General features: G+C 35.8%; 1 protein-coding gene and 1 long non-coding RNA gene across 4 annotated transcripts; one reads left to right on the top strand and one right to left on the bottom strand.

Annotated features, from left to right (window-relative positions):
* Positions 1-1,099: 1,099 nt before the first annotated feature.
* LOC110111214 (UDP-glycosyltransferase 73E1-like) lies at positions 1,100-2,750 on the bottom strand. Its single transcript, XM_020843019.2, has one exon. The coding sequence runs from the start codon at positions 2,641-2,643 to the stop codon at positions 1,144-1,146; it is 1,500 nt and encodes a 499-aa protein (XP_020698678.1). The 5' UTR covers positions 2,644-2,750; the 3' UTR covers positions 1,100-1,143.
* A 7,122-nt stretch (positions 2,751-9,872) lies between these two features.
* Positions 9,873-16,095, top strand: LOC110111164. 3 transcript variants are annotated; one of them, XR_002304839.2, is made up of 3 exons: positions 9,873-12,539; positions 12,697-12,829; positions 15,326-16,095. It is a non-coding gene; the product is annotated as an uncharacterized LOC110111164 (long non-coding RNA). The 3 variants fall into 3 exon arrangements; XR_003702478.1 differs by lacking the exon at positions 12,697-12,829; XR_003702477.1 differs by lacking the exon at positions 15,326-16,095 and having other exon boundaries at positions 12,697-13,025.
* The last annotated feature ends 10,888 nt before the right edge of the window (positions 16,096-26,983 follow it).

Below are 26,983 nucleotides of genomic sequence, written 5' to 3'. Positions count from 1 at the left end.
TGCGAACTTCTCATTTTTCTGGTTCACTGATCGGTTTGATTTTCACAATCTTGATTTTAACCCTCCCTCCTTTGCTTGCCCTCTAACTCCTCTTCATCCTAGTTCCTACATATTTAGGTCCTTGCAAATCATCATCTTATATGTTAATCATTTGGTGCATGCTTTGTAGTCTACTTCAAATACTCAGTAAATATTTAGTTGTGAGTATTTGCTGAGTATTTATTGAATATTTACAAATACTTAGCAAATACACAGTAAATATTTAGCAAATTCGGATTTCGGACTGTTCTCTCCGTCTGGACAACGTACATAATAATTTCTCCTACATCAGGACAATATTACAACAATGTTATTTGGCGTGATTGTTGTGGATGGGATTGAGGAATATGCCATCCCACTTTATGTGGTGTTAAGATGGGGAGTCGACGCGGCTATTGATTTTCTCAACATGTATCAAACAAGGAAGAGTGATAGATTTTTATTATTAAAAAGTTCCCAAGTTTTATTTTGGTGAATATGAATTTTTAGATTTTAGATAAATAAATTTAGTTTTTTAGAATATTATGGATATCAATCCCCCTAATTTTTGTTGATTGATCAATTTTTTTGAGATTTTCTTTTTTCTAGATTTCGAACAAATTAAATTATAATCACATTTTGGGAATTTTAGATAAATAAAATTCAATAACCTATGATTTGAGGAATTTTTATTTGGTCCGGTGTCCTGACATAGCTCTACGTTCGGACGCTGGTAAAATGGTGTCACGTGCCCTTACTCTTTATTGAGCAATACCTAGCAAAATTGGGGTATTGGTATTGCTCGATATTGCTCGATAATAATGATAAATACCATTATGTGAAGACCAATACCTAGCAATACCGAGCAATACCTAGCAAAATTGGGGTATTGCTCGGTATTGGTCTTGATAGAGCGGTATTTCTTGTTATTATCAAACAATACCTGGCAATACCGAACAATACCGAGCAATACCTAGCAATAAGCGAACATAGCAATATCGGATTCTGGTCCACGTCGGGTCCTCGGGCCGCACGGTAAAAAGTAAGAGCACGTGGTGACATATTATTGACCTCCGCTACATCCGGTGTCCGGACCTAATAACTGTTCTGATTTGAGGCATAGCATCATATTAGATTAATTTTGTTCTTACGATCGGACACGTATTTTATAACTCCCTTCAAATTTTGGCAAGAAGACCCGCCTTCCTCCATCGCGTTCCTCGCCTTCTCCCCAAACTCCCTCGCCCTCCTCCTCCTCTCCTCTCCTTCCTCCCCTTCATCCATCAACCTCACCACCGCCTTCTCCACCTTCTCCCTCCCCACCACCGCCTCCTTCCTCTCCTCATCTGCCGGCTTCACCGGCACCACCGCTCCAACCGCCACTCCAATCCCAAGCACATCCACCACCAACCTCTCGTTCAAGAACTGATCCGCAAAGTGCGGCCATGTCGCCATCGGCACGCCGGCGCAGATGGCCTCCAATATTGAGTTCCATCCACAATGTGTCATGAATCCGCCCACCGCCGAATGCGACAACACCACCATTTGCGGCGCCCATCCCCTAATCACCATCCCCTTCTTGTCCTTCGCGGATCTATCCTCGAACTCCTCCATCCATTTCTCAGCTTCCGTACCGCTCTTCACTTCCGCCTCCTTCACCACCCATATGAACCTTGCCCTGGTCGCCTCCAGCCCGCAGCCGATCTCGGTCAGCTGGGCGATCGGGTTCCGCGCTAGGCTCCCGAAGCTGATGAATACGACTGATCCCTTTTCTCTCTCGTCCAACCATCGCTGCAACTTCTCCGCCTCCATAGCCGGTACTTCGTTGCCTCTTATTGCTGTGCTTTCAATCTCCCTGTTATAAAGTGATAAGGGCCCGATCGGCCAAACCTTCTTCCCTGTCGCCTTCCGGTACATCTCGACACACCACGGTTCGAGCTCCTCAAATGTATTGATCACGATCCCGTCCGCTGCCTCCTCGGCGGCGTAACAATCGTCTCTCAGCTTCTCCCATGTCGGCGAATCTACCCATCGCTCCACCTGCGCTTTCGTCATCTCGATCCTCTGCGGTAGATCCGGCAAAACAAATTTCTCATACTCATCTCTAATACCATCCAAGATTTTATGCCGCTTAATCGATAGAGTCGAATGTAGATAGAAACACGAGGGTCCGTGGAAGATAATATGAGGTATCAACAATTTCCGCGCAATGGATCCAGCCCAGGCGTGCTTTGTATCGGAGATAATGCAATCGGGGATCGGAATTTGTTTCCCGAGTTGAAGCTCGAGCTGGTTGCGGAGAAGGGGAAGGGCTTCGACGAAGGGTTTGTTGAATTTGGAGTCGGGAAGAAGGTCTAGGTTTTCGCAGCCGAGGGGGAGACCAGCTTCGGCGGATGGGAAACGGAGCTCGACGAAGCGGATGGCGAGAGAGGACGCTTGGATTCGGGAAATGAAAGGGCGGATGCGGGCGGCGTTGACGGGGGTGGTGATGAAGCTGACGACGGCGCCACCGGCAGCGAGGAGGCAGGCCATGTCGACCATAGGGATCATGTGGCCTTGCGCCATGAGAGGGATGAGGATGAAATGGAGGTTCGGTGTGGCGGTGGTGTTGCTGAGGCCGTTCATGGTGAGCAGATGGAGAACCGGTGACTGTAGACTGTAGAGAGAGTGAAGGGCAGAAGGGAAAGATTGTGGCTTGAAGAAGAAGAAGCACAGGGCGTAATACAGACGAGCTCTTAGTAAAAACGACAAAAATAATCTGACATATATTTTAATTTGGATATATTTAAAAATTATTAAATTTATTTTAAAGATAAGTGTAATACAAATTAATTATTAATGTATAATATTAATCTGAAAATAAATTCAGTTATGTAATAAACATCCCAATCAAAATTATATTTGAATTGAGGTGTAAAAGAGGAATTTTTATTACGTCCGGTGTCCTGACGTAGCTCTATGTTCGGACGTCAATAATATGTTGCCACATGCTCCTACTCTTTATCGCACGGGCCGACGACTTGACCCGGACTGGAATCTGGTATTGCTATGTTCGTGTATTGCTAGGTATTGCTCGGTATTGCTAGGTATTGCTTGACAATAACGAGAAATACCGCTCAATCAAGACCAATATTTAGCAATACTGAGCAATACCTAGCAAAACCGGGGTATTGCTCGGTATTGGCCTTGATAGAATGGTATTTTTCGTTGCAATACTAAGCAATATCGAGTAATACCTAGCAATATCCTGGTCTGCACAAATCAGTCAATACATAGCAATACTGGGTCCGTGTCCGGGTCAGGTCATTGGGCCGCGCGGTAAAAAGTAGGAGCACGTGGCACTATTTTACTGGCATCCGAATGTAGAGCTATGTTAGGACACCAGATGTAATAAAAATTCATAAAAGAGTCAGAGCGGGCAGAGGCTGGGCAGCTCCGATCAGGCGCGGGTAGGTCCGATCAGCGTGGGTATTGCGGGTCATTCTTGATAAATTTTGGATTTTTGGATCAACTTGAACTGACCTGATTTTTAGAACGGGTCGAAAAGCTTAATCTGAACCCAACCTTGTTTGGGTTCGGATCAATCCGAATTTGAAATTTTGGGTTCGATTTGGGTTCGGATCAATCCGAATTTGAAATTTTGGGTTCGAATTCTGATCGAGTTTTCGGGTTATAGTAGTATGGGGCCCGGTTTTAGAAAGAGCATGGAGTGCTAAGATCCTTTAATCCAGCTTTGGATAATATAGTCCGTTTCTTGGCCGGCAAGAAACTGGCATGTGCTTAAATGAAAATTACTAATAAATAATATTTCTTCCTCTGCCCTATTAATAGAAGTTTAGAATAATCTGAAGGTCATTGAATTTATTTTAAAATAAATATGACCGATAAAAAGTCAATTGGATTTTACAATTTAAATATTGCAAAATAAAATTAATGAGTTTGAGAAACATCCTAACCAAAATTTGAAACCTGTAGAAACCCTAAACCCTAAAATTTTCTAAATTAAGCTTTGCTTGATTTAATCATTTAATCATTTGTGTTGTATTTCATATAATTATTAGTATCAAGAACAAATTGTTATCTCTTGATCGCCCAAATTTTCTAACAAGAATAAGGAACATAATTAAATTATCAATAATAATAATAATAAAAAGACTAGACAAAATATTATTCATGTTCCTAAATTATCAATAATAATAATAATAAAAAGACTAGACAAAATATTATTCATGTTTGGCTTGTTAAAGATACCGCTTGTAAAAATTAAGGTTTTGTTTGGGACGACTTTTTAACTGTTTTTTAAAGCAGTTTTTTAGTATAAACATGTTATTTGTTGTACCATAAAGCTGTTTTAAGAAGCAGTTGAAAAGTCATCCCAAATGAAATCAAAGTGAACTTAGCTAATTATCATGCTGGATATAATTGATCATGAAAAATGAGCTTTTTTGATGACCCTATTTGTGATTTCGAGATACTTAAAGGATGTATTATGAAAATGATGCTCCCATGTTTAAAATGAAGTAAATTTAGAATTAAGTTCCTAAAAGGGTGAGTGATTTTTTTTATTATTTATAAGTTTCTACTCACAATGGAAAAAAGAAATTGTATGTATGCTTAACAGGTAGTTGGTGGATATAGTAAGGGCGCTTATCCTCGAAGGGGGCTAATATGGGGAACTTGCCTAATGGTTTGAGAGGAGCCAATTTGCCTCAAGGAGCTTGCCTTAAATGATTCATAGGCGCTCTTTGCCCAAAGCTACTAAGGAGCTCGTGCTCTATGAGGCGATTTGGGGATTCTTTCATCAAGTTAGCAACACATTATTCACCACATAATTAGGCCACAACATCAGTCACTCACCCTAAAATCAACCTCAATCATTTGCACCCCCTCATTGTGACCTCAATTACTTGCTCATCTTTAGAGTGACCTCTGCTGATTGATTTCTCCAAGAGCGACCATCCTCAATGCAACTACAAGAAAGGGCGTAACCTCAAACTACCTTTTCACGACCATCAAACTTGGAGTTCTCCATTCCAATGAAATTATCTCACTCGCCATTTATCCTCAAGGCAATTCAAGCTCTCTAAGAGAAATCATTGTCCATTTCGGCAAGTAGGCCCTCTAACCTCAACACTTACTCACATACTCACCCATGTTTACTCACCTAACTAGTGTCGTTGAGCTCAATCAACGACAATTCACTATAATTCTTCAAATCTCACCTTCCTCCAAACCCGGATTCAACGTAAATAATCAAATTTCTTTGTTGAATATAACATAAAGTCACTGAGAAATGCATAAATATATATTTTGAGTTACGAGCATTCTTGACTTGCCCTTCTCTTTTCACAAATGTATTTCTTGAGTTTAGGCAAGGTTGAAGTTTTATAGCTATCTCATAACTCCTTTATCCTCCATACTTAAGGCAAACTCAAAATTTAATGGTTCTTAGAGAAGACAAATGATGAATTGAAGTGCTTGAGAATTGTGGCATTATTGCTAAAATCTGGCTGAAAGCAAACAAACTCCCTTGATGTTAAAAATAAGGAAGTCAAGATTAAGACTTCGTTTGTGATGTCTTTCTTTCTACTTCTTCAAGCGGCTTTTCGATATACAAATTTTAATTTTTATACTAAAACGCTGCTTTAAGAATCAACAAGAAAACCGTCCCAAACTAAACCTAAAATTAATAAAGCACGTTCAAGCAATTAAGTCCAAATTCAAAGCTCAATTCCTTAAATGACTTCTTCAACCACATATCTTAACTATGATAGAACGATTACAATACTCAAAGGATCAAATCTATTAAAAGATGTTTTCAAATCATTGGAGACTCAAAAAAATAGTAGATTGAGGGGGAAGATGAATCACAAGAAAAGGAGTTTGCTCATTTCTTCATTGATATCCTAATGCATACTCCCAAAGAGCAGTATATATAACCTTGTAAGGATTAATATGATGCATTGACTACCTATTGAGTATTATAATACTAATTGTAGACCTATGTTTACTAACACCTATAATAATATGTTAATTTAATCTACTGGCCCACTATACTTGCTAATCCTAATAACAATATGTAAGAAATTTGAATTTGAACTCAGTAATCATTTGTAATTGATGATAAGAAAATGAATAAGCAATACTTAAATGAACTTCATATCTTGATCGGGTACTCTTTTGAGTCGATACGTAAAAAAAATGACCCAATTTGAAAAAAATTAGGTTTGGATTGACTTGTTTAATAGATGGGTCATGTTTATTTAAATGGGATGGGTTTGAATTGACCTGCCAACTCTTTTTTTATCCGAAAATGACTAGTTTAATATATTATTTCCTCTTTTTTTTTTAAACTTTTAGGTATAATCTGTAATAGCATGAAAGATGAAAAATAAAATTTAAATGAAATTTTGGGCTAGAGTACTGCGGTGTTGGGTTTGAGAATGCTGCGATGCTAAGAGCCTAAGACCACAACAACTTCAAGAAAGCTTTGCCACGGCGCTGAGCTTTTTGTTATACAGTATCTTTGGAAGCGATATGCAAAACTGCGGCGCTTGTTTGAAATCTTTACAATGCTTGGCACTTAAAAATATTTTTTTATATAATTTCTCTATGGAGCCATTTCTCTCACTCGCTTGGCTTGTAGGGTAAGAAAAGGAAAATAGGAGGGGAGAAGAAGGAGAGGAAAAGGATTTAGAGCATTTTCGTCCATCAGTTTTTTTATGAGATTTTTTCTAATTTTGGTAGTTAAATCAAATCCTACTCTAGTTTTCGATGATTTTGAGTTCTATGATTTTAATCTTTCCAAAATTGATAAAATTATATTTTCTTTTGATTTATTGAACATTCACCGTGTAACTTTTTGTATATAATTATTATGAGTATTTTTACTGTAATATTATTGAATTTTACTAGGTACATTAATAGCTATGATTTTTTAAAGTTAATGCATAGCGTATAGATTTCATTGCATTTCATTTATAAAATTCAATTTCATAGAGCAAATGATGTGATTGACATTTACAAGTAAGCAATGAAAGTTTTTTAACATATTAAATAATACGAGTTGACAATTAAATCATAATATTTTATAAAAGATGGTGGACTAACGAGCTTTCCTTAAAATAAATGTTTGTGATGTAATCCTAAATATTAGTTTATAACTAATTGACTGAATTACGCTAATAAGCAAAGAGTTTTTTAGATTTATTAAATGACACATGTGAACTGATTTAAGATTTATGAATGATGATGACAAGATAAAAACTAATGACCAACTGGTGAATAGTTGGGATTGAAGATATTGAAAACATGACATTAAAGTTGGATGTCCAGCCTTACTATTCATTGTCACATTCATGATTGTATTTACATGACAATACTTGAACTGATTGATAGATAGAACTGATAGAACTATCATTAAAATTTTTATAGCATGACATTTATACTTATAAACATATTGATATAATACATTGATATGATATATTCGTAGACATATACACATGACACATCATTAATAAAAAATCAAAGATGAAAACATTAGCATCAATATAACTAATAGAAAAATTGACGTATATGTAATTGTACGACACCTAACATTGCTTTATAAAATTTCGTTGATCTCCTTATATATTGATAAATTCTTATGGCTTTTGAGATGCTTTTGTTTTATTAATCAGTTTAATTTCTATTGATATTGATTGTTGACTTTATACCGATCATTAATAATTTTATATTGATTGAGTTAAGTATGCATATTAATTCTTGAGATCTTGCATTGAATGAAGTGATAGGTTTTAGCTGCTTGCTGGGTTATGTCCTCATAATGTGGATTTGATTGATTTTTGGTTCATGAAGATGACCAATTGAGCGATGTTGATGAGAGTCAGATTTGCATGTTTAATTTATTTTTTTGTATTTTGTTTTATTCTTTTGTAATCAAAGGGGTTGTAATGGATATATGTTATAGACTATACTTTTAGTTATTGTATATGAATTTTAAATAGTGAGTATATTGACAGATGATATGATATATAGATGCTTTTGATATTTAAATTAATATGAAATTAGAGATTTTGGTAGATTATTTAGAAATAAAATAATCAATTCTTCCAATTTAGGTCTTTGGACATCACATAATCTTTTTGTTTTTTTTTATCATATGTTATTTAAAAAAAAATCAAAACGAGTTAACGGGTCAAATTCGGGTTATTCAAGTTGCTAGCTGGTCGAGTTCGGGTTGGACTTTTTAATCCATTTATTAAACGGGTCAGGTTCAGGTTGATTAGATTAAGGTCAGGTCAATTTTCGATCGAATCCAAATCAAATTCGTCAACCCGTTTTGACACCCATACTTTTGAATATTTGAACAATTTAAATTTTATGATAAATTTAATAGAGTAATAACTCTAGCAATCTAAAAGTTTACCATACATTTTATACAATAAATTTTAAGCTAGTAATTGGAACCAATTCATTGATAATTTATTCTTTAAGTACACGCAAGTCTTATCTTACTAAAAAGGAATTTATACAAAATTATATTTCCAATCTAATTTGAGTAGCAAATCAATAAAAAATTTGGAATTTCTAGTAAATTATTCTTGCAAAGTAACTTGAAGAACACAATTTCAATTTAATTATTAATGTAATTAATACTAGGCTTAATTTCAATATTAGAAGTATTAATCCAATAATAAAAGGTAATAAATCATAATTAAAAATAATAGAATCTTGAAAATTATTAATTTATTTTATGATTAATACCATATACATTTTTTTGGTATAATATTAGTGTTATAATAAATTAAATAATTTTTTAATCAATTCTGAGTATATATCCTTAAACAAATATATCTACCGGTCGGCCTAAGCCGGTCAACGGTCCAGCCCGCGGCTTTCGCCCACTGAATTCTTCGAACATTTGGGGAAAAAATAGAGCCCACAAAACCCTACCCGGTAGAGTTCTCTTTGGGAAGGTGGAGATGGAGGAGGAGCTTTTACGTGAAGGAGAGATCGACAGAGAGGCGGATATGGCCATCTCCATGGAGTTATTATCTCTTGAGAAATCCATCGCACCAGCGGTCGGATTTGCTCGATTTAGTTAAGCTTTCCTTCGTTTTTCTCATTCGTCTGAAATCTATGGCAGGGCAGTTAACCGAGGGCAGTGAGGAAGAAGCAGAAAAGAAGGAAAGACTATGCTGGAAGAAGCAGAAAAGAAGAAAGACTATGCTGTCTTCATATTTCATTATATTGCGTAGGAAGTACAGGAAATGCTATAATGGTGACATACAAGCCATGTTGTCCCACATAGAGAAGGAAAGATCAAAGATATAGAGCAATTATGCTGCTATAAATTAATTTTAGGTAAGCTTTCCTTCGTTTTTCTCATTCGTCTGAAATCTATGGCAGGGCAGTTAACCGAGGGCAGTGAGGAAGAAGCAGAAAAGAAGAAAGACTATGCTGGAAGAAGCAGAAAAGAAGAAAGACTATGCTGTCTTCATATTTCATTATATTGCGTAGGAAGTACAGGAAATGCTATAATGGTGACATACAAGCCATGTTGTCCCACATAGAGAAGGAAAGATCAAAGATATAGAGCAATTATGCTGCTATAAATTAATTTTAGGTAAGCTTTCCTTCGTTTTTCTCATTCGTCTGAAATCTATGGCAGGGCAGGTGGCTAACTGCAAGTTTTTTTTTTTTTTTGTATTTGTATTTATTCAATTTTTTGATAAAGATGGAGTGTTCAAACCGAGGGCAGTGAGGAACAAGCAGACAAGAAGAAAGACTATGCTGTCTTCATATTTCATTATATTACGTAGGAAATACAGGAAATGCTATAATGTTGACATACAAAGAGAAGGAAAGAGATAGAGAGAAAGAATAAGGATTAGAGAGAGGGGAGACGATTCTATTGGGAAAGAAGGATAAGGGAGGGAGAATAGGTATATACAATTCGATCAAGCATGTCCTTCATTATAATCTATGAAGGTGCTTTTATAGGCCTAGAGAAAACTAATGCATGCCTGACATAATTCTATCTGACATATGCTTACTTTCATGATTATCTAGATGCAAATAATAAAATAAAATATAAATGCAACAAAAAATAAATATGTGTTATAATTAAATCTACATTGCATTGGTTTAGCCGGTCAAAAAAAAAAAAATCACCCAAAATGTTTCTTGAAGTAGATTATGGTGGAGGTGGTGGTGATATTAATTCAAATATATTTTAGGTCATCTTGTGGAACAATGAAGACATGCATGAATAGAATCATATTAATCACAGAAAATACAAGAAATTAGGATTTATCCCTTATATGGATATATAGGTTGTTATACCCCGAGTTCAGAAAGTGGTTGATATGACTTGATGATCAAAACATCACACAACAATATAAAAAAATAACAACTTACTCCAAATAGATAAAAAAAAATAACATAAAGCGAGATGTTTTTATTAAATTGCAAGCAAAACTAGACAAGAAACAAGTTGATTCACTGTTTGAGAAGTGAATCGTCTTACCCACAATTCCTAGCAGCTACTAGAACCCAAAACCTCACAAAACCTGCAACAGAAATTCAAAACATAACATCAAAGCCCCAACCCACCATAATATCCTCCCTTAAACAACTCAAATGCCCCTAATAAATGCCCCTTACATCTAATAAATGACCATGTCCCAAAGAGTCCCCTCCTTTCCCAAAGAGCTTCCTCCCAAAGCCTCTTCTCCTATAGGTGATAAAAGAGATCCCAGGCCCCACCTAGGCAGTTGGATTGCTGCTGCCAGCTGCATCGATCAATTCTCCCCACCCAAAAAGTCACCTTGTCCTTAAGGTGAAAAAAGGGAAAATGATTCTGAATAGTATTGTAGGGCTCTCATGTCACCTCATATTCTGGTAAATCCTTTCACTCGATCAGCACCTCCTTGATCCCCTTATCTCCTTGGCGCACCCCTTTCACCTCTAATGATTCTAATATCACCTTCATATCCTCTGACAGTGTGGACGGTAGTGCGGGCGATAGTGTGTGATTTGCAATGACTCGTCTCAATTGCGATACATGAAATATGGGATGAATGGCTTACGTTGGTGGCAATCGTAGGCGATATGCTACTGAGCCAATGTGCTCCACTACCTCGTAGGGCCCAAAGTAGCAGGGGAGATATTCTCATACATTTGTTGAGCCAAAGTCCTATGTCTGTAAGGTCAGATCTTCAAATAAATCATGTCCCTAACCTTAAACTGCACATCTATCCTATGTACATCCGCCTGCTTCTTCATGATTTATTGTGCTCTATGTAGATGTTCCTTCAATTCTGCCAAAATCTGATCTCTTTCTCCCAAGTATTGCTCCACTGATGACACTGGTGTGTTTCCCTGCCCATAATGTATCAGATGAGGTGGATCCCTCCTATATAGAATTTTAAATGACGTTGTTTGGGCTGCTGTATGATATGAAGTATTATACCAAATTTAGCCCAGGCTAACCATTTGGCCAACATCTTTGGTGTATCTGATACAAAACAACAAAGATAAGTCTCCGCACTGTGATTCACCACTTATGTCTGACCATTCATTTGGGGGTGGTAAGTTGTACTCCTCTTCAGGATAGTCCCCTACATATTGGATAACTTCCTTTAGAAGTAGCTCAAAAAGACATTGTCCTGATCAGACACAGTGCACTCGAGTATGCCATGCAAATGAACCACCTCTCTAATGAACGCAGTTACTACCGACACCACGGTGTAAGGGAATGAGATGAGCATATTTGCTCAATCTGTTCGCCACCACTAGAATCACAATAAATCCGTCTAATCTAGGTAGTCCCTAAATGAAGTCCATAGGAGAGATGTACAGTTTAAGGATTTTTATGGTACTTAGGATTTTTAAAACAGATCTAACAGGTGATGTAGAAAACAATTCAACAAACAAGTTGAGTTTTGCAGGACCAATATTCTTTGAGTACACTTAATTTCTATCTTTGTTGAAAAATTGATCGAGTCCAATTCAGATGAATGATCTACAACATGCCAATAGAAATTATGGTTGACTCATTATGGATAACAGAGAAAATTACTAGTTCCTCTTCAATATACCAACTTGACGACTATAGTTTCATTGGAAGACTAAAGATTTCTTTGGTGCATTCACAAAGAAAACTTACGTGATGCAATTTGATTAGAGATTATTCTTTTTTTTTAGCCCGTTGGTGTATTTGAACACTATCTGGTTTTTTTCTTTGTTAGTGAATCAGATTATCTCTCCACTCTCATAGATGTAGAATTGGTTGAAGCTGAACAATATAAATCTTGATATTATTTGTGCTGTATTTTCTCTTTCTCTTCTATAATTGATTCAGGCATGTCATTTTCAATAATGACGATGATTCAGGCATGTCATTTTCAATAATGACGATGCTTCCACTTTGTGGCATTTGTAGTCCTCATTACAACAAAGGAGGAATGGAGAGAAAGAAAAGGTGACGAGCAGATGTCGGAATTAGGAAATGATTGGTGAGTGCTCTTATTTTGTATGTTATATTTATTATTTATTTGTTTGTGAATTAGATCCTCTCTCATTTCCTATAAATTTATGATTGATTGAAGCCAAACAATATAAATATTGATGTTCTTTGTGCTGTATTTTCTCTCTCTTTTATGATTACTTCAGAAACATCATTTTCAACAATGGTGATGCTTTCACTTTGTGGTTGTCGTAGTCCGCATTACAACAATGAGAAACCAAGAGAAAAAGGGTTGATGAGTGCATAAAAGCATAAAGATATTCGGTTCTTAACTTAATGGTAATGGGGACTTCTTAATTGCAAATTCACCTTCTTTTTATGCATGTGTATTTGAGAATTAGGGAATGGTTGGTGAGTGCTCTTATTTTGTACATTATATTTTTGGCTTCTTTTTTAGTGCATCTCCTCTCACATGAATGTGTGATTGTTTGAACACGAACATTATAAATCATATGGTTCTTTATGTTGTGTTTTATCTTTTTCTGTTTTTTTTTTTTTTGACATTAAAGTCAATCAAGGCAAATTCATACACAAATCACATATGCAAGACTTGATAGACCTCTTACTTGGTAGCCAAAATTCTCAACTAACATACGAGAGTGAGTTGTGTGTTTTATCTTTCTCTTGTGTGATTGTTTTGGACATATCATTTTCGATAATGATGATGCTTCCATTTTGTGGCTTTTGTAATCCTCGTTACAAACATAGGAGGAAGAGAAAGAGAGAAAAAAAAGGTTGATAAGTGGATAAAAACATAAGAATTTTCTATTCTTGATGGAAATTAGGATTTCTTGATTGTAAATTCACCAAAGGAGAGAGAGATGTGGGTGGAAAACAAAGGCGCTAGAATTATTGTAATTGTAAGTGAAAAAAATCGATAGTTTATTTGCTCTCAAATACTAATGACTCAGTTGTGCAATTAAATTGTAAAATAAATATGATGCACTACAAGAAATTGGATTTAGGATTTATTTGAATTATTTCATTTAAATTAGAATATTTTTATCTATTACTCTATCTCTATAAAATATGCATTTTTAGCTTTTATTTGTCAATATCTCAAACTCTAATGATTTAGAAATTGGTATTGGTATCAATTTGCTAGAAGTTATGCATAAATGAAAAAAAGAATTATATGCACTAGAGGGGAGACTACCCTTCTAGTTTGTAATGTTCCACAAACACCAACAATCTCTTTGCCTTTTCATATATATGAGCTTGAGCATGATGATGTGGTTGAACAAACTTGAACAAGATTGTGAGTTTGATGATTCTATGTATAAAAAAGAGTTTGATGTGGAGGTTGAAGAAGATATTTTGTCACAAAGCTCTATTAATGAATGAATTGAGTCAAAGATTCCTCTCATTTTTTTTTTCCATATCTCTACTAATGGATTTTGATTTCTTCCATCAAAATGCCTTACTTTTTGCCATGATAAGAGGTGGAAAGAATCTAAAGAAAAAAGATGCCATGATAACAAATCTTCAAACTAAGAATGTTGAATCTTCAAATGATGTGAAACATATATGGAAACATGAATTGCTTAAGAATTAATAACAAGTTATTAAACCTTAATAATTTCAAACTCAATGTTTCACCAAGATAAGAGTTTAGGATTTCTTAGTTGCAGATGTGCTTAGGCATGCGTTTACAAGAAAGATTATCAGGACAATTTTAAAATACGAATAAAAATAGTAGTAACACTAAATACAAAAATAACAAAATCCACAGCTTAACAAATAGAAAGTTCAGCTCGAGTTCCTCTCATTTTCACTCTTGATGGTAGAGTCAGAGGGAGAATAATTTCAGCAAATCTAGGGATGTCACCAAAAGAAAGAGAACACCTACAGTCTTGCTCAACGAAAAGCTAGCATGAGGGGAAGAAGTTAGTGGATGTCCGATTATTCGCCACTCTCTGGAGATTTGGTGTTCCTCGATGGCAGATGTCAAGGTGAAAAGGATTCGGTCGACGATGTCGTCGATCTCCAATTCGAGGTTGAAGAAGGGAGACAGGAGGATATCTACTCGTCCTTGAAGATCATACATAAGTCCGTGGTCTCTTTCAGGGCCTGCCATTCATGGCGAGGAGGCTGATTGTGTGAAGCTTATCCCTTGGAGGAATATGTAGTGGAGAAGAGAAGAGAGCGGGAAAGGTGAGATTGGGGATTTAGGCCAAGGCTAGGAGGGCCGAGGGGTTAGGGATGTAGGTTGTAATTGCACTAATTGCAACACAACTTTGCTGTTTCAAATCAAGAGAGTTATGTTTGAAAAGTTATTAAAATGGAAGAATGCCAGAGAATTGCTGGGAAAAATATAAGAGGTTGGTTCGGTTAGCGAGTCTGCTACTCTGTCCCTTCGAGAATCTGCATCAGCCATGTCGTGACAATGATGAAGCTCATAGCAGAACCCTTGGACGGTCTTCGGGCAACCAGGGTATTGTCACTTTCGCAGCATTTTGTTGATTATCTGAGTCCAAGCAATGTTGGCTTTGGAGCATGTTTTTCTTTTTGGATTTTTGTATTAGGCGCTGCTCTTTGGAGTTATGGTTCCTTGCCTATTTGTTTTTCCACAGCATTGCTTTAGTATTAGCTGTTCTCCTTTACTATAGCCAAATTTTGTATACCTTGGCCTTTTTTCCTTTGATGTAAAAGTCAGTTGATGTCTGTTGTAATTTTCCTCTTCTTTAATATACGGGCTAAGCCCAAATTTTCCCAAAAAAAAAAAAATTATTTATGAGTGTTCTGCAACCTAATCAAATTTACTTATCTATGCAGATGAGCTCCCTCAGCCAAAGCTAGCTTGATAGTTGCCTCTATCAAAGCATTCAAAGTTGTGGGCCTGAAGCTTGAAAGCTATATGAAAAGTAGCGAGATAAAGATGAAGAGAAGGACATTTTTTGAAGGAGAGCTTAGATATGATTGAATGACACTTTCCCAAGGAAAATAATGGGATGTGATGATAATAAAAGACAAAGAAGACATGTCTGTGTCCAACAATTCATTAAGCAGGCAAGCATGCATACAGGCCATGAGAATTCTGTGAGTGAATTGGAGAGGAGTAAAAATTGAAAATGGTGGTGGGGACCTTTGATGAAATTCAAATCTGTTGGTAAAGAAATCAGGAAAGTTACGTGAAAGGAGAGATTATTCTGTGCGGACACCGGACACAGCTTATCATTCAGATGCGAATCAGATTCAGCCATGTCATTCAATACCAAGCTCAGTATCGAGCTCGGTACCGAGTTGTACCGAGCCGCGGTACTCAGTAGGGGGTGACGTGGCGCATTTTCATAGAACTTTGGACTGTATTCGACGTCCGCACAGAATAATTAATCATGTGAGAGACTGAGAGCTACTGTATCCCTTTCAGATGTTTGGGGAAATTTGTACCATCACTTTGGCACTGTTACTTATTCTTATGAGCCATTGTTCATGAAACAGCTGCAGGTAATTGAGGAAATGTACAGTGATAAGTCAATTATGTGCTTTATTACTATCACCAATGGAGGGTGGAAAGGACGAAGGTTAAAGTTGCTATTTTGCTTTATATTTGTATGAGACAAAGCAGCCATGATGATGATGGAACAGAATATGGAGATTTTTTTTTTTTTTTTGATACATATACCAAAAATTATGTTGCGTTATATTTTTAATACTTGGGGTTTATTTGGGGTTGTTTTTTTACTATTTTTTAAAACACTTTGTAGTATAGAAATTTATTGAATTAAAAATTTTTATACTAAAAAGTTATTTTAAAAAACAGTAAAAAAATTATCTCAAATGAAGTCTTAATCTTTATATTTATATATTATTTTATGTATAAATACTATCAAAATATTTACATGAAAAGATATATTTAATTTCAAATATGTTAAGATTATTTTTGTTTTTATATATTTATATTAGTAAATATAAAGAGTTATGTGTTAGATGCATAAATATATAAGAATCTCGTGGTATGTATGCAAATCTTTCTTTGAAATTTTTTGAGGTATTGTTATGATTAAATCCTATTATTAATTTAAATTTTTATAAGTCTTAGGGTCTATTTGGAATATTTTTTTTTAATGTTTTATTTTTCATATCACAATAAAAATTCTATTTGGCTACTATTTTCTCTTTGGTTTCAAGAAAGTTTTGTGCTCAAAAAGGTTATTTTTCTTATAATAGATTTACAACTTTCTTTATAAAAAGTTTTAGCCATTACAAACATATTTTTAATAATATTGACTGAGTTTTAAGAAATTAAGGCAAAAAGCCAAAATTGCTTATCTTTCTTTGTAAAGTAGGTTTACTTATATGTCTTGTTTGTAAATTTTTAAATTTATTATAACAAAAATGTCAAAGGATGGGGGACTTTAATATAAATAACCTTTTAATTTCATTGTTAGAGAATATTTCAGCTTTAAATTGTCAATTTTTTGCTACAGTCCATAAAGTGCATTAAAGCAAAGCATCTTTGCTAATTGCAATGTCATACAATGGCAATTAAGTATGCCCAAACTCAACTAATCACTTAGGCTTCATTTGGGACGGTTTTTTTATTGCTTTCTAAAACAGAGTTTTAATACAAAAATAAAAAATTTTGTATTAAAACTCTGTTTTAGAAAGCAGTAAAAAAGTCGTCCCAAATGAAGCCTTAATTAGCCATCTCTTCTATCAAACAAAGTCATTAAAGAACATAATCACAAATACTAAAAATCAAAGGGTTCAACTGCAAAAATGTATAAAAAAAACAAAATAAATAAATTTTAAATTTATTTTTATTTGTCATTCATTGGACTATAGAGATTGTGAAAAAAAAAAATATTTTTTTAATTTTCAACCAACTTTAATGACATCAACAATCCAATAAATGAAGCATTCTTCTATTGTGATACTTTTAGGATAATATAAAATATATTTTGCAATGGAAGAAAGAACAAGGATCATATACATGAACATGGTAAGCTGATCACATCAATGTCACCTCAATTCATCAAGCAAGCTTCTTTATTGGGAGATTAGTCTCTATTGCATGATGGGACAAAGGTGAAATTGTGTTGAGTCACTCATGGCTTCAATAAATATTTTGCTACTCAAACTCAATGAGTCATAAGCAAAGTAAATGTTTGGTTTACCTCATGAGTTGATTTATTTTAAAATATATGTATTAAATATTAAAAATATTTAAGAAAATTAGATTATTAAGTATAATTATTATATTATAAAAAAATTCTAGTTCTTAATTTTTTTCTCTAGATTTATCTTTTTTTTTTTTAAAGTAATTTTATTAATTTTTTTATTTGATTGATCTCCTCTTTTTTTTTTACAAGAAAGTGAATAAATTCGTGTGTAGATTTGAATTTATTGAATCTTGATCAGACTCTAATTTGATCTTGGATAGTCAATAAAACTATCAATTTAAATAAGAAAAGATTTGAGTTGGACTAAATTATTTAGGCTAGTAATTGAGTATTGAATTTCTTGCAACTCTAAGTGAAGAAAAAAGTTATCTACCATCCATCATCATTGATGTTGATGTAACCTTACAACTTGGGGATTCATTTTGTGTTTTTCACTCTCTCTCTCTCTCTCTCTCTCTCTGTGCATGATTAAAGAAACAATCAACTCACCTACATCAAGGATGAAAGTATTTTACCACAACCTTTTGCTACTAATGCTTTCATGACATGGTGAGTGACACAATGCAATAGTTTTTTTCATAAGGTGTGGTCCTTAGTGCTCAACTACTCTACACACTAAAAAGAGCCTTGTTGCTCAGCTTCCTTCTTTGATTCTTTGCATTGTAGGGCAAGTAAAAAGGACTCTTTATTGATTTTGATCTTTCTTTTGTTCTTTGTGGACTAGTAAAAAGGACCCTTCATGATTTTAGGGGAGATTTATTAAATTTTTTTTAATTGACTTTTGGGGTTTTACTTTTTAGTCATATATTTTTCAAGTTTGTTTCTTTTAGCACCAAAAAAAAAGTGTGATATTTTGTAAAGCTTTATGTTTATTGATGTTATGTCATGTTCAACCCCCTACATTATATTTTAATTTCTTTGATTTTATAATCATTATCTTGATTGATCTTCATATTTGAACCTCTAAAATGTCTAACTCACAAACAATAAGATGAAAGTTTTTTTGATAAATTTGAAAATTATGGAGGTGCTCAACTTAATCTTCTTTATCTTTTATCTTCTAATTATCAATTATCTTAATGACATCTCAGATACTCTTCAATAAGAGAGATTTTTAATCAGTATGATATTTATTGACTCACAAATTATACTCAAATCAATATGCTCTATCTAAATAATGAATATACAATAAGATTGTTATGAGTATATAAATTACAAATAACTAAAATATTCTCTAATAAATATCTTAAGAAAAAAATTTCTTCAGTAAATTTGAAGCAAATTTTGATCTTCTAACCAATGAACAATACCTAATTGATACATCCTCAAAAAATTATCTTATCGGGCACGAATCTCGAGGAAAAATTAAGTAAAAAACTTCCAAAATTACATTTAGGATCATATGAACTATGATTTTAGCAAACTTATAGTCGAACTGAATGTCTCGGAAATATAAACCCAACGACACCAAATTCCACTTAATCCAAGCTCAAATGGGTCCAAATCAAGGACCTGAAGCGTTGTTGGAAGGTTTGAATCACAATGTGGTTTACCAAATGGTTTCCAAACGTGACAGTTTATAGTTGAATCGAGCGACTCAACAAGACCAATCCAACGAGCCTAAGATCATGGAATTCTGACACTATTAAGACCTTCAAATGTCTAACAAATGGTCCACGATCAAGGGATTCAACATCGGCCGTCCATCAAAACCACTCCCCATTTACCCTTGATATTCCTCTTATTTACGGGTAATGCCACTCTAGAACATCTATAAATAGACCCATCATTCCACTTGAAAAGGGGCTCCCATGCAAGAGAGCAAGAGAGAGATCGGAGATTGCTCTTGCCTCCTCGCTCCTCCTCGACCACCGCTTGGAGTTCCGCCGGACAAACACCTGACGCCCGGAGTTCCACCAGGCCACCATATGACGCCAGAGTTCCACTGGACCACCACCTGACCCCCGGAGTTCCCCCGGGGCCACCACTTGACGACCGAAGTTTCACCGGAACACCACCTGGAGTTCCGTCGACGGACCACCACCTGACGCCCCGTGTTCTACCGGGCCACCACCTAACTCACAAAGTTCCCCTAAACCACCACCTGACGCTCGGAGTTCCACCGAACCACCACCTAAGGCCCAGAGTTCCAACAGACTGCCACTTTACGCCCAGACTCTAGCCGAACCACCGTCTGACGACAACATTAATCTCTCTAACCCTTGTCTCCTATCAACTACGATCCTTCCAACCTCCGTCGCCTGCCGACTATGGTTCTATCGACTAAATGATCATATCAATACTGATTCTTCCTATTTCTACCATGTAATACATTCTTTGTGATGTATATATGTTATATCAAGTCAAGGCCTTTCCTTTAATGAAGGGCCTCATTTGTAATTGACTGCAACTAATAGTGGATTCATTCAAACTGGGCCAGGCCCATTGGTTTTCCCCTTTTAAGGGATTTTCACATAAAATCTCTGGTGTCTCTTATGAACGCCACACCCTCTCTCTTATCTGATTATGCGCTGGATCTTCATACAATGCTAAGACGTTAAACTTTATATTTATCTACCGACGCGAATATTCCAAGACACAACACTAATAATTAAATTCCCATATATGTGTTCCTTCATTTTTTTAATATATAAAAATTTATGTCATAAAATAGTCATCAAAATAGAGCAAATTTGCAAATTGCCTCAATTGCTTTGCAATGTGCTCTTAAAAGATGGCTTTTTTGTTTTGTTTTGTTTTGTTTTGTTTGGGAAATAGCAAATGCCACATTTTTTGTTAACGTAGCCCATAAAAATATTAATTAAAATCATGATAGATAAATAATATTTGATTAATTTTTTAAGCTAAGTTTATTTTTAAACTTATTTAACATTTTATAATATTTTCATCCTATGTATTTATGACAAGAAAGGCCAACAAATACAATACTTAAAAGCTTTTTAAACAAAGTTAACTCATTCTATCTGTCACATATAGAATGTCTCTATTATTAATACATTATTCTCCTCAATATGGATAAGCCATTTATCTCAATTGGATTTAGTATATTTGTCTTTTGATTTGGTGGTAACTTTTTAACCTAAAAATTCTCTCTAACATCTGAATATGTGTAGTTATCTTCTACTCATTATTATAGAATTTGTTATTCTTTATTTCACTATATATGTTTAAGGAAATATTTGACTTAATATGACTTATAATAGAAGAAATATTTAATTTATTTGTTTTTAAAAGAAATATATCCGAAAGTTTATTTTTGATATATCATACAAAATTATATTGATTAGGCACGAACCTCGAGGCAAAATCAAGTTGGAAACTTCAAAAATTAATTTGGATACTATATGAACTCTGATTTTAGCAAATTTACCGTCGAACTGAACGTCTCAAAAATACAAACCCAATGACACCAAATTCAATTCAATCCAAGCCCAAGTGAGTCCAAATTAAGGACCCAAAGTGCATTTGAAAGGTTCAATCCATAATTTGAATTACCAAACAGTTTTCAAACATGACATGCTTATAGTTAAATCGAGCGACTCGATGAGACGGATCCAACAAGCTTAAGATCATCAAATTTTGATATAATTAAGACATTCAAATGTCGAATAAACGGTTCATGATCGAGGGATTCAACATCAGACATACATTCAAACCACTCCCAATTTACCCTTAATCTTACTCTTATTTACATGTCATGCCACTATCATAAAACTATAAATAGACATCTCATTTTTCATGGGAAGGGGGAGGAAGGAGGCCCAAGAAAAGAAGCAACGAAGAGAAGGAAGAAGAGAAACTTGAGTTCACTTGCCACCACCGCCAGACTTCCACCAGTCAGCTGACTGACGCCAGACTTCTGACGCCAGACTTCTGTCAGTTGTCAGATTTTTATTGTACTATGACCTGACACCAGACTTCTGTCAATCATCAGACTTCTACACGACAACAGACTTTCACCCATCGCTGAACTTCTGCCTGTCGTCGGATGTTTGACGGGCTTCTATCGAATGCATGACTTTCGCTCATCATCAAATTTTTATCTGAAGTCGGACTTTCTCCCTTCGTCGAAATTCGGCCATTCGTCAGACTTTAGTCGGACCTCTACCTGACGTCGAACTTCTGGCGGTTATCGGACTTCTGCTTGTCTCCGGACTTTCATTGGACTTCAACCCGACGTCAGACTTACGTGCATCATCAGACTTCCGCCTATCACCGAACTTCCGTCGAACTTCTACCCGACGTCGGACTTTCATCCATCGTTGAACTTCCACCTAGAAACCAACTAACGTCAGACTTCTTCTTGGGACGTCAGATGTCTAGTCGGACACCAACTGACACTAACCTTCTGCCTAACCACCGAGTGACATCAGACTTCCACTCGGCCTCCGATTATAGTCCTTTCGACTTCCATTGCCAGACAATGGTCTTTTTAACCACTCTCACTTGTTGACTATGATCCTTTTGACCTGCGTCGCTGATTACAGTCTTTTCGATCTTCATCACCATACAACGGTCCTTTCAACCTTCATTGATCGTTGACTATGAAACTTTCGACTATCGTCATCCAACTATGATCTTTCCGACCTCCGTTGTCCACCAACTGTGGTCCTTCCTACCAAATGAACATGCCAATAGTGATTCTTCATATTCACACCATATAATGCACTCCATATGATGTATATTTGTTACATCAAACCATGGCCTTCCTCCCAAAGAAGGGCTTCATTTGTGACTACAATTACTAGTGGATTCATTCAATCTTGGTTAGGCCTCGCGGTTTTTCCCTTATTCAGGATTTTCCACATGAAAATCTTGGTGTCTCTTTAAATATTGCACCCTCACTTTTTATCTAACTGTGTGCTGGATCTTTTTACAAAGCTAAGATGTTAAAATTTATATTTCTCTACAGTCGTGAATAGTCTAGGACACAACAATTTTAGATAAAATTATCTCAAATATAAGATAACTTATTTTATTTGTGAACTTTTTTAAAGTTGAAGCATCTTAATTGTTCAAATATGTTCGAATTTGAATATAATATGATTTTCTTTCAAGCGTTCATTCTAATTGATTTTTGCGAGGGAACATATCATGACATCTAACATCTGATTTTCCTTCTTCAAATGTCGTTGGGTTTTGTCGATGTTGGTATCTATCTATCACAAACTCTTCTTCTCTTCCACATGCAATTGTATTCCCTGGATGTCAGTCCTATTTTTCACATGTTATTGGATCCCATTGATGCTGGTTCTCAGCCATCACGAACTCCTTTTCTCCTTCACACGTCGCCTGATCCTCTAATGCCTCTTCCCTTCTTCACTCGTCGATGCCACATCTTAAGTGCCACGAACTTCCCTTATCCTTCACATGCCACCCGATCAATCGATACTTGTTCCAAGACTATAACTAATGCATATTCTCCTTCACACACCATTGGAATCAATCAAGAGTGCAAACTAGAACTTTGCTCTACATTCAGCCTGGCTTCATATTATGTGCAAATTCAATAAACAATAATAATAATAATAATAATAATAATAATAATAATAATAATAATAACACTTATATATGCATTAGATTTTTTGTAACTACACTAAAAAAATATCTCTTAATTTTTAGTAGGATTTAAATCGAAATTCATTTTTCATTCTATTACTATCAATTAACATGACTTTGGCCAATTTGCTGTTAGTAGGATAATAATACAATTTACAAAATAAAAAAAAATGATAAATTTAGAAAGTCCTGAGCATTCATTATCTCAAGGAGTAATTGATATAGAAGTCTCAAATTGGGGTGTAAACGAGTTGACCCGGACTCAAGTCAATCCTAATTATTTGAGCTGTGATCGCATTAATTAATCGAGATTGATACATCGTCAAAAAATTAGCTTGATCGGGCACGAATTCGAGGCAAAAGCTAGTTGGAAATTCGAAAATTAATTTTGGAGCACCCGAACTCCGATTCCGAGCATATTCAAACTGAGTGTCTCGGAAATACGACCAACGAACCAAGATCAACCCAAGCAGCCCAAATGAGTCCGAATCAAGGACCCGAAGCGCTGTTGGAAGGTTCAAACCGCACTTTGAGTTACCAAACGGTCTCCGATTTTAACGAGCTTACTCGAATCGAGCAACTCAACGAGACGAATCCAACGAGCCCAAGATCGCCGAATTCCGACATCATTAAGGCCTCTAAATGTCCAACGAACGGTGCACGATCAAAGGGTTTAATATCGGCCGTCCATTCAAACCACTCCCTATTCGCCCTTGATCTCACACCTATTTACGGGCCATGCCACTCCAGAAAATCTATAAATAGAGCCCTCATTCTTCACAAGATGGGACTCAAGCAAGAAGAGAAGAAGGAAGAGAAGGAAGAAGCTCCTCCTCGACCACCGCCGGAACCTCGCCGGACCACCGCCGGAGCCTCGCCGGACCACCGCCGGAGCTTCGTCGCACCACCACCTGAGGACCTCACCTTTGCCAGAGGCCCTCACCTTCGTCGAACCACCGCCGAAGGCCCTCACCGCCGCCGGACCACTACCTGACGTCGTTGCTCCGCCGAACAACCACTTGAGACCCTGTGTTCAACCAAGACACCACCTGAGGCCCGGACTTCTGCTGGGCCGCCACCTGACGCCCAGAGTTCTATTAGAGTACCGCCCTATTACATCGGTCTTTCAGACTCCAGTCTCATGCCAACAACGGTCCTTCAGGCCTTCGTCGCCAAGTATGGTCCTTTCGACCTCCATCACAAGACAACGGTCTTTAATTCAGACCCCAGTCTCCTACCGACTACGGTCCTTCAGACGTTCGTCGCCCACTACGGTCCTTCAGACCTTCGTCTCCCACTACGGACCTTTCGACCTCCATCACCAGACAACGGTCTTTCAGACCCCGGTCTCCTGTCGACTACGGTCCTTCTGACCTCCGTCGCTTACTAGGGTCCTTCTAACCTTCATCAACAGACCACAGTCTTTATGACTCTGGTCTCTTGCCGACTAAGGTCCTTCTGACCAAACAAACATGTATATGTAACTCCTACCATTAATGCAATCTATATGATGTACATTTGCTACATCAATCTGGCCTTCTTCCTAAGAAGGGCCTCATTTGTAATCGACTACAAATACTAGTGGATTCATTCAAACTGGGCCAGGCCCCGTGGTTTTTCCCCCTTTCAGGGGTTTTCCACGTAAAAACTCTGGTGTCTCTTATGAATGATACACCCTCTCACTTATCTGATTGTGTGCTGGATTTTCGTATAATGCTAAGACATTAACTATATATTTCTCTACCGCCGCGAATATTCCAGGACGCAACAGAGGTCAAGCTCAAACTCGAGCTTAATTCTTCGAGTTCGAACCAATTCGGGAGCTGGCTCATTTATAATGAATGATATAAAATGATTATGATTTATAATTATAATAAAATTATAAAAGAACGAGAAATTAGAAGATAAATGATAAAGAGTCACTTGATACAAGAAAGTGAAATATAAAAAAAAATAAAAAAAAATTTCAATAGCTTTATACTTAAATTCATAAATTATAACATATTTTTTGTGTATTTTGCTCGTTACCTCATTGAGCACAGCTCACGAGCAATTTATCGTGCAAAGTTACGAGTCAACTTAACTCACATACATCTCGTCTTAACTAAGTATAGAAGATTCAAAACTTTTGATTACCAAAGAAGAACAGTTTATAGAAATTTTTATTCTATATTTTATTTTTTTTTTGGGGTGGGGGGGGGCCGGGGGGCGGCGGGGGGGTGTTTGCGGGGCCCGGTGGCTATTAGAAATCATTAATATTTATAGTATTAAACAATTAATCAGAAACGATATAAAAATGTATATGAATGGTTCCAAGATGAACTCTTAAGATATTATCAAAATTCAAGAAAACATTAGGTAGATTTGTCAATATTTTAAAAGCCACAATATAATAATGCCCAATTATTTGTCTTTGGTTGATTATCTTTATGCATAAAATTCAGAAGTCATTGTCAGCCTTTCACTGAAGACCAAATTATAAAGAATTTTATACAAATTTTAAGGAGTTTTATGCAAAGATATCAATACAATATTACTCCTAGTCTTTAAAAAAAGGTTAGGGAGAGTATTTTATACTTTAAATTTATATAAAGATCTAATATATAACACAGATAAAGAAGTTGCATCAAAACTTTTATAAAATTGAGAACACTAGATTAGTTTTTTTTGTGGTTAGACGATAAAAGTTGGATGTTGACGGTCGGACGGACGATGGCGGTCGAACGATGGAGATTGAAGGACAAGTATTAGGTGACGATAATTGAACGTCGACGGTAGGCAACATAAGTTAAGTAATGTCAGTAAGAAGATGACACTCGGGGGACAACATTCATTACCGACACTTATTGATGTCAATCATAAGACAAAGCTCTTTATAATTATAAGTCCAGGTTTTCTTTTAAGCTCACCCCTTCGCTCGGTAACGCGGCTCGTGACTTGGTGCATTCTGATTGATCTCCAAACTACGTTTTGCGTCCGACTTTCGCACAGAATAATCTCTCCTACTTCATGTGATGAATGGGAGCATCATTTTGATAAATTTTGTTAAAAATTTTAAAATACTAGATCTGATGGCTTGTATTGATTCCCTTGATTTTAGCCTAATTTTAGCATTTAATTATCTTAAGGAGCTCAATATGTATTGATATTGGGCTCGTAAGTTTCTCTCATCAAATTGCGATCGTTTAGTCATTCAATTAACATCACAATATTTTCAACTACTTCTAATTCTTGATATAGGCTAATTTGTACTTAGATTGAGATATTTTTATTAGTATTAGACTTATTGCATTGAGATGTTTATGTAAACTTTAAATTTAATTAATTTTCGAGAAGTTTATTAATTGCTTTAATATGGTGATTTTATTCTTTACTAAGGCTTCATTTGGACAGCTTTCTTATTACTTTTTTAAATAGCTTTTTAGCAAAAAAATTTGTATACTAAAAAATTACTTTAAAAAATATAAGAAAGGTTGCACAAACCGGAGAGATTATTCTGTGTTGACGCCGAATACAATTCACCGTCCGGAGACCAACCAACCAGAATGCATCATCTCAGCAGTACCAAGCGAGATCGGACAGAAAATGATGTGATGTATTTTGATTGATCTCCAAATAACGTTCGGCATCCTCACAAAATAATTTCATCACAACAAAGCTTAAAGCAGCCAAACACTGCCAAATCAAGCTTTAATTGCAAATAAAAGTGAGTTGTTGAGATCAACGG

The sequence above is a fragment of the Dendrobium catenatum genome, unplaced genomic scaffold (assembly GCF_001605985.2).
Source record: "Dendrobium catenatum unplaced genomic scaffold, ASM160598v2 fragScaff_scaffold_1351, whole genome shotgun sequence".
NCBI classification, from domain to species: Eukaryota; Viridiplantae; Streptophyta; class Magnoliopsida; order Asparagales; family Orchidaceae; genus Dendrobium; species Dendrobium catenatum.
The sequence above is the reverse complement of the archived record's forward strand: the minus strand, read 5'-3'. Positions and strand labels throughout refer to the sequence as shown.

Bases quoted from the DNA above. Each gene is read 5' to 3' on its own strand.
- LOC110111214 (XM_020843019.2), bottom strand. From the start codon at position 2,643: ATGAACGGCCTCAGCAACACCACCGCCACACCGAACCTCCATTTCATC.